Source organism: Limulus polyphemus, unplaced genomic scaffold (genome assembly GCF_000517525.1).
Source record: "Limulus polyphemus unplaced genomic scaffold, Limulus_polyphemus-2.1.2 Scaffold4607, whole genome shotgun sequence".
NCBI classification, from domain to species: Eukaryota; Metazoa; Arthropoda; class Merostomata; order Xiphosura; family Limulidae; genus Limulus; species Limulus polyphemus.
Window position 1 is genome coordinate 23,757 of NW_013670217.1, and position 9,009 is coordinate 32,765.

Sequence of the window (9,009 nt, forward strand, 5' to 3'; positions counted from 1 at the left end):
ATCCACTGCCTGTGAGCATACGCGTGTGCATCTTTTTATGAGGCAAGTTAGCGAAAAAACACATAAAAAAGAAGTGGTTCATTATATTACAAATAGAAATCACAGACAGACACACTCATGAAAGTGTTCCAAAATGCGACATTAATTTCTTGATAACCTAATACTTACAGGATGGTTATAGAACTGTAATAGGCATCTAGTCTAATAAACCTTGTCAAATGGCTGGAAGGGTATGTGACTTCTGAGCAAGACATAGGCATCTAGTCTAATAAACCTTATCAAATGGCTTGAGGGGGTATGTGAATTCTGAGCAAGACTTTTATACAATGCAAGTCAAAAAGATATAACAAAGAAGTCTCCATTGTTCTCCATCAAAGTAGATATACATGCATAGCAGAATATGAAATCACAACCCAAGCCAATAAGGACCAACAGTGTCATTTACCAAGTGAAGTCTCTGCCTCTGTGACACAAAAGCCATTCTAATGAAACTGGGCATATCTCCTGGTACAATTAAGAACCCAATAAACAAAATTTCGAAGCCGATGTAGACTAAAAAGCTTTGAGTAAAACCTTGAAATCAACAGAAGAGAAAGACGGCTGTAGAAATTGCAATCCCATTTCATCATATGATTATCAAATCACACAACTCTAGCATACCCTTGTGATCAACAGAAGAGAAAGACGGCTGTAGAAATTGCAATCCCATTTCGTCATATGATTATCAAGTCACACAACTCTAGCATACCTTTGTGATCAACAGAAGAGAAAGACGGCTGTAGAAATTGCAATCCCATTTCATCATATGATTATCAAGTCACACAACTCTAGCGTATTTCCTATGGTCAACAGAAGAGAAAGACGGCTGTAGAAATTGCAATCCCATTTCATCATATGATTATCAAGTCACACAACTCTAGCATATCTTTGTGATCTAGAAGTGCATGCATTTGTAAGAAGTCAATAGCTTGTATACAGAGTGGAGGGACAGAACTAGCATAGCTGTTCTCTTATCTCACGTAAATATCATTGCCTGCACTGTTATAAAAACAGCTGTTTGCTGGAGAAAACATAGTCTACAGTACTAACCATAGCCTCCAAAACATGGAAGTGACCTATTAAACAAAAGCTTTTATAGTTTGAGATTTGACAATATGAGGTTGCAAGTTGTTATATAATAACATTTTTTACAATAAAATAGTGATGTTCGATAAGTAACAGATTAATGAGTAGCCAAACAGTTATTATTATTAATTCTGAAGTTGCTTCAAAGTCCTCTGGTGACTCTAAAACCTAAGGGTTTTTCTACCTAAAATATCCAAAACTCATAATATTTATTAGTAAAGAAATGTAAAAGCAAAAAAAAAACTAGTTACCATTTTTGACAGTTTCTTTCAGTTTACCAAGACTAAAACACACACTTGACCGGTTTGGAGTACTGAGAAGTTTGTCCCATTGCTTTTGGGCATCTTTAAGACAAGGTGTGATTTCTGCATAGTCCAGTTTTAATCTTTTGTTAGAGACAGCATTCTGTCGGGCTGTATGAAGTAATATAGTTAAAATATTAGAAATGATAAGACACAGTTATGAACCAATGTATGGTTAGTAGCATGAAATAAACCACAATTTATAATGTTAGTTAATTCACTTAAAACTATTCAACTCTAGCACATCTGAATCAGCGTGTTCCACCTCAGGGGTAAAATTACCCCACAGAATTAAAAAAATTAAAGAAAAACACTTGCAGTCATTCTTCTACATATCATACAAATTGATTACTAGGGATGCACACCCAGATAATCGGCCCCAGCTGGTTATTGGGCTACCTGGTAATACTCAGCTCCAGCAGAGTGCAAAAATTAAAAACAGCCAAAACCAGGTAATTGAAAATGGCACCTAAGATCTAAGCCCTAGTCTTTGTGGCAACTTATGCAGTACTGAAAGTTAAAGTCAATAATTGGTTTAGTTAAAAAAATGTGTTCTGAGCAACAAAGACTGACAGCCTGCTAAAAGTTGGGGATTCAGAGAACAATAGAGGTTAATAACAGGCATGGCTTGAGAAGTGGATTTATGGGGAATGTGGGGGTTTTGAGAACAATAGGGGTTAGGGTTTTAAAAGTTGGGGCTAGGCATTAATTGGAATAATAATTCTAAAACATGTCAATATCACTGTTTCTGCATTTACTTTCACTGGCCTCACTTTTGGAAGTCAAATGAAGCTTGATTTCCCACAATGGCCAAGATATCAATGGGTTATCTCCCGGTCACGATTGACACCTGGTTTCGACCAAAGCTTAGTGGCCAGGTACCCGGACCCAGTATTCGGCCAAATTTTACTACCCGTGCATCCCTACTTTATACATAAAAATATTAAACATTCACAGATTGTGATTTTGAGTGAACCAAATAGCTAATTTTTATAATTTTCCTGAATTTTTTTCTCAGCACAATTTGGACTTGTAGCACACACCCCCCAATGAAGAAATTCACAATAGTTTTGAACAAAATTATGCTACTTTGATGATATAACTTGAATATAAGTGTAGTTTCATCAATTTTTAGCCAATCATTGTTTCTCATCTGTAGTAGTCATGACGTGATGTAACTACCTATACTTCAGCTTCAAGAAATTATGAGCTAGTGATCTTAACATGAAGTAAGAGCCATTCAGCTTTCATTTCAGCACAGATTCCAGTAGAGGTCAGTTTAAATTAATAAACGTGTAATAAGAAAGACAACTCATATGCTGTGTACTATTTGTACAATCTTACAAACACCACTTGGTATCAATTCATGCTCTACGATACTTATACAACAGAATGAAAAACACCTCGTATACTGGGTTCTATTTGTAAAACTATATGAAAAATATTTCATATACTCTAGCTTTTCTAAACAAAATACAGTATAAATCTTAAATTAGTTGCACAAGCTTAGAACACAGTAAACTAATGATCTTAATGAAAATATTGAAGATTAGGTATTATTTGTTTAACTAATTTGTATTAGTTGTACAAGTTTAGAACACTGTAAAATATGGAATCTTAGTGAAGAGCTAGAAGATTAGGTATTACTTATGTTTAACTACAAGACATTGAAAATATTTAAAATTAGGTATTACTTATGTTTAACTACAAGACATTGAAAATATTTAAAATTAGGTATTACTTATGTTTAACTACAAGACACTGAAAATATTTAAAATTAGGTATTACTTATGTTTAACTACAAGACATTGAAAATATTTAAAATTAGGTGATACTTACGTTTAACTACAAGACATTGAAAATATTTAAAATTAGGTGTTACTTATGTTTAACTACAAGACATTGAAAATATTTAAAATTATGTGTTACTTATGTTTAACTACAAGACATTGAAAATATTTAAAATTAGGTGTTACTTATGTTTAACTACAAGACATTGAAAATATTTAAAATTAGGTGTTACTTATGTTTAACTACAAGATAGTGAAAGTCTTGAAGATCAGAAATTGTGTTTAACTACAAGACAGTAAATATCTTGAAGATTTTTTATTACTTGTGTTTAACTACAAGACAGCAGAGATATTAAAGATTAAGTATTATGTGAGTTTAACTACAAGATAGGAAATATATTGAAGATTGGATATTTCTTATGTGTAACTACAAGACAGTAAAGTTATTGATGATTTGGTATTACTTTTGTTTATCTACAAAACAGGAAAGTTTTCGAAGATTTTGTATTACTTGTCTTTAGCTACAAAACAGTTAATATTGGAGATTTGGTAATAATTGTGTTTAACTACAAGATAGTAAAGATCTTGGAGATTTGGTATTACATGCGTTTAACTACAAGACAGTAAAGATACTGAAGATTTGATATTATTTACTTTTAACTACAAGATAGGAAATACATTGAAGATTGGGAATTACCTATGTGTAACTACAAGACTATAAAGTTCTTGACAATTAGGTATTATTTGTGTTTACCTAAAAGGCAGTAAAGTTGTTAAAATTTTGGTATTACTTGTGTTTAACCACAAGACAGTAAAGTTCCAGAAGACTTGGTATTACTTGTGTTTAACTTCAAGACAATAAAGATATTGAATATTTGGTATTACTGGTCTTTAAAAACAACACGGTAAAGATATTGAAGATTTGGTATTACTTGTCTTTAAAAACAACACAGTAAAGATATTGAAGATTTGGTATTACTTGTGTTTGTCTACAATATAGTACAGATATTGTACTTTTGGTATTACTTGTATGTAACTAAAAAACAGTTAAGGTATTGGAGATTTGGTAATAATTCTGTTATACAACAAGGCAGTAAAGATCTTGAAGATTTGGTATTACTTATGTTTAACTACAATATAGTAAAGTTCTTGAAGATTAGATATTAGTTGTGTTGAACTACAAGACAGTAGAAATATTGAGGATTTGGTATTATTTGTGTTAAACTACAAGGTAATAAAAATCTTGAAGATTTGATATTAATTATGTATAACTACAAGATAATGCAGGTCTTGAAGATTAGGAATTAATTGTGTTTAACTACAGAACAGTAAAGATCTTGTATTACTTATGTTTAACTACAGTACAGTAAAGATATTGAAGATTAGGAATTAATTGTGTTTAACTACAGAACAGTAAAGATCTTGTATTACTTATGTTTAACTACAGTACAGTAAAGATATTGAAGATTAGGTATTAATTGTGTTTAACTACAAGTCAGGAAAGATTAGGTATTACTTATGTTTAACTACAAGGCAGAAAAGATCTTGAAGATTTGATATTATTTATCTTTAACTATAATATAGTAAAAATCTTGAAGATTTCGTATTACTTATGTATAACTATAAGATAGTGAAGGTCTTGAAGATTAGGAATTAATTGTGTTTAACTACAGGACACTAAATATCTTGTAAAGATATTGTAGTTTTGGTATTACTTGTTTGTAACTGAAAAACAGTGAAGATATTGAAGATTTTGTATTACTTGTGTTTAACTGCAAGATAGGAAATATACTGAAGACTGGATATTACTTATGTGTAACTACAAGGTAATAAAGAACTTGAAAATTTGGAATTGCTTATGTTTAACTACAGGATAGTAAAGATCTTGACGATTTGGTAATAAAGGTAATAAAGAACTTGAAGGTTTGGCATTATTTATGTTAGTTAAAGTACAATATAGTAAAGATCTTGAAGATTTGGAATTACTTATGTTTAACTACAGTAAAGATATTGAAGATTAGGTATTACTTGTGTGACTATCTTGCACTATGATTAGGATTTGCTACTTTAGGCTTTATATTCAAATATGGAACAAACATTTGATCTAACCTTGCAGTTTTCTATTTTCTTTTTCCATACGGATCAAAATAATCTGCTCCATTATGGCTTTCTTCCATAAGGCACGCAACTCGGATTTGGAACGCTTGCTCAGAGATGCAACTTTTTCAGAAGATCCTGGAGGCTCTAAAGAGTCTTCTGGTTTCAGATGTTCCTCTTGGAATATATATATATATATAACAATAAAACATATTTGATATACTAAAATTTATCTCTGTAGCTATTTCTTGGATGTTAAAGTAATACGCATAACCTATAAAGAGTCTGTCAGTGATAACTACAAAGACCAAATTTATTACAATTTCGTACCAATCATTTGATCTTTACTGCTCTAATTGTAAATAAAACATTTATGGAAGTAATTTAGTTCTGATAACTAGGTGAGGCAAGTTAATCAAAGACAGCCCTACTATAGAATAAGCTTAATGAAAGTATTTTATATCTTCGATGTGATAGATACAGTACTTGTGATATAATTATTTTAACTTACATGTGACATGTACAATATAAATATATGTTTGATCTTGGTGTACGTACCAAGTAAAGCTTTTCTTTCCTGAATCGGAGTCTGAACTCTCTGGAAAATGACTTGTCGCCATGATCCCTGTTTACTTGGTGTCTTTGCACCATCTTCAGCAACAGTTCGATTTCCCACTTTCATGAATCTAAACATTTATCAAAACAATATTTGTAACACTCTGATAATTCTAAAGTCTCTTACCACAACATTAAAAATATGTTTATAATATTGTTAACTTTCACCATCTTCAAGAACTGTTTGATTCCTACTTTCATGAATCTAAATGTTTATCAACATAATATTGTAAGAATGATATATTTCTAAAGTTTGTTAATACAACGATGAAATTATGTTTATAATATCAGTAAATTTTTCAAACTTGCCAACACAGTAGTTGTATTCTAAAGTCTGTTAAGACAACACTAAAATCTTTGCTTTAATATTGTTAACTGACCCAAACATGTCAACAAAGTATTTGTGACACTGATATTTCTAAAGCCTGTTTACACAACATTGAAATCTATGTTTATAACACTGTTAATTGTCCTAAACAGTATTTCTTTTCTAAAATCTGTTAACACAACATTGAAAGTTAACATTTTCATTACCTTAAAACCTATTTGTGATAGATACTCGCATTTGCACACAGAATAACTTAATTTTTTGCATATCAGCCTATGAAATTTGTAAGTTACTAGCCTTGAGCTAACTCCCACCTAAAAATCATGTTTAATGTGAACTGTGCAAGTGTATGATGTCATCATCATGTGACATAATGAATAGGAGTGTGACAAAACCTCTTGGTGCAGTAGCTACCCCTAAACGCTTGTGCTCAAAATAACTTCATTCTTAGATGACAAAAGAAAAAAGTGCACCAGAACCAGGGAGGAAGGGTGGGAAGAGATAAGTATCCATCATAAATACATTTTCAGGTAGAGAAAACGTTAAATTCCGAGATGATAACTCACTTCTACACACAGAATAGCTAGAATTTCACATTAAAATGGTGGAGATACCAGTGTAAACATTAAACCTAGAACAGCTCCCTTCAGAAAACATCCAAAGCTAAAGCCCATGGGGTGTGACACTCAATGGCAGAGGCTCCATAGGGCCACACCCATGGAAGACTGCATTTTGTCTCGACCATGGTATACTCTGTGTCCATAAGGAAAGGCCTTTAGCTCTAAGTGGACAGGAATTGGCAGATATTTTACATGACCAACTGAACACCCACACATAAGTGGTTGGTGAGCCAAGAAATGTATTGTGGTTAGGGCACAATCACACCATACAATGTGTGTCTGATCTCTACTCAACTGAATAGACAGAGATTGAATGAAGAGCCCTCTCTGCTGCAGGAAGACATTTGTTGTTTGAGGGGAGACCTGAATTACATACAGTGCCACAACTGCCCTACTTCCTACCATAAAATGCTGTAAAAAATCAGTGAAAAACTCTCCAAGGTCCAATACCTCAGTGGCTAGGAAATTGTAAATGGTAAGGGTCTCCCATGCTTCACTTTAAGAAAAGGTAGAGTGATTCACATTGGGGAGACCTGGAGAAAAGTCAAAAGCTCAAATCCCCATCAGACATCTGATGGAAAGGTCTTTTACTGGAGACAGTGCAACAGGTGACCACAAAACCCTATTTTTAAAAGCAGCAATCATAGCCAAAGAAGTAGGTAGTCACTTACTTGGTGCTGGCTTTTGCCAGGAAAGAGAAAAAGTGAAAGAGAAGGAGAAGTGGAGAGACAGACTGAGGGTGAGAATCTGAAAACCTATCTGTCAGACAAAAATAGAGACCAAAGGTTGACAAGGACAGACAGATGGGCCCTCACAGGGCCAGACTCAACAGAGTAGTTAACAATGTGTTGATCAACAACCCTGACATGGAGAAGTAGGAGGACAAGAAGGAGGAGGAAGACAGGAAGCTGGAAAGGGAAAAGGAGATGCTGATTCAGCAGACCTAGGAACACGAACAGAAAGATAAGGTTGAGAAAGACCATAAGGAATGATGCCAGATCACCAAATCCAGGGTCTCCTATCCGTTAAGAACATCCCCACAAGACCTCTGGGCAAAGAAATGGAGCCTGACAAAGACCAGAGATAAACATGAGGTAAGTGTATATTAGCTAGAAGAGCATCATATCTCAGCAGCAGAGGAACCAAGTAAACAGGGTTGGAGCAGAAAAAGTACAGGCCAATGGAGCAAAAAGAAGAGAATGAATCTTTTCAGTAAACCCTCTCTTCAGAGCATGACGAAGTGCCTCAGACATATGGTGAGAGGTAACATAGAAGGGTAGTAAGAAAGAAACAAGAGTGCAAAAATTGAGCACTAAATAGAGAAATAGAATTTAAAGGGTCCACCCCCAAGCAGGTAAAAGAGATTCCAAAAAACAGAAATGAAAAATGGCTGCAAGCAAAGACAAAAGGGTCAAGTAGATGAGGAGGATGGGGATGTTAGTATGAATGTGTAGTTGTTGTTTGAAAAATTTGTCAGCATGGACTCTAAAATCATGTGAAAAAGAGAAGATAATGTAGGTTTGAATATGGGTTTCACAGGAATCAAAGAGGAAAGAGAAAAAAAACTTGGGAAATCATGTCAAGGAAGAGGTTAGAAGGTAGAGGATTTTCCTCCACAGATAAAGCTGTGCCTAGAGCACACCTGGTGGGGAAAATAACTGGTCAAAATCATTATCATCATCCTGATCATGTTCAAACCAAATAGATAGAATGTTGTCTGAATGGACAGGAAGAGGAAGCCCAGTGTGCATGAAGGAACCCACAATATTCGATGACGAGGAACCCACTTTGAGACTAATAATGGCTGGAGACGGCTTAAATGGGTAATGAAAAAAAAACTTTAATACAAGTTTAACATGACAGCAAATGTACAACGTTTCGACAAGGTTTTGTCATCATGTCGAAACGTTGTACATTTGCTGTCATGTTAAACTTGTATTAAAGTTTTTTTTTCATTACCCATTTAAGCCGTCTCCAGCCATTATTAGTCTCAAAGTGGGTTCCTCGTCATCGAATATGACATATCTGTGTTGATAGAAACATTACTGTGACTTTGGTTATTTACAGGTGTATTGTTATTATATATTGTTATTATTTACATCCATGATTTTAATAACCTTGTTGGAATTGTT

At 33.6% G+C, this 9,009-nt stretch overlaps 1 protein-coding gene across 2 annotated transcripts in view; it reads right to left on the reverse strand.

Annotated features, from left to right (window-relative positions):
- LOC106471417 (TBC1 domain family member 4-like) overlaps nt 1-9,009 on the reverse strand; it is an 81,953-nt gene that overhangs the window by 22,552 nt on the left and 50,392 nt on the right. For both annotated transcript variants that reach the window (XM_022400011.1, XM_013932016.2), the window contains exons 13-15: nt 5,873-6,000; nt 5,327-5,491; nt 1,377-1,538 (exon numbers count right to left, since the gene is read on the reverse strand). In XM_022400011.1, coding sequence (XP_022255719.1) covers nt 1,377-1,538; nt 5,327-5,491; nt 5,873-6,000 — 455 coding nt within the window. The remainder of the gene's footprint in view (nt 1-1,376; nt 1,539-5,326; nt 5,492-5,872; nt 6,001-9,009) is intronic.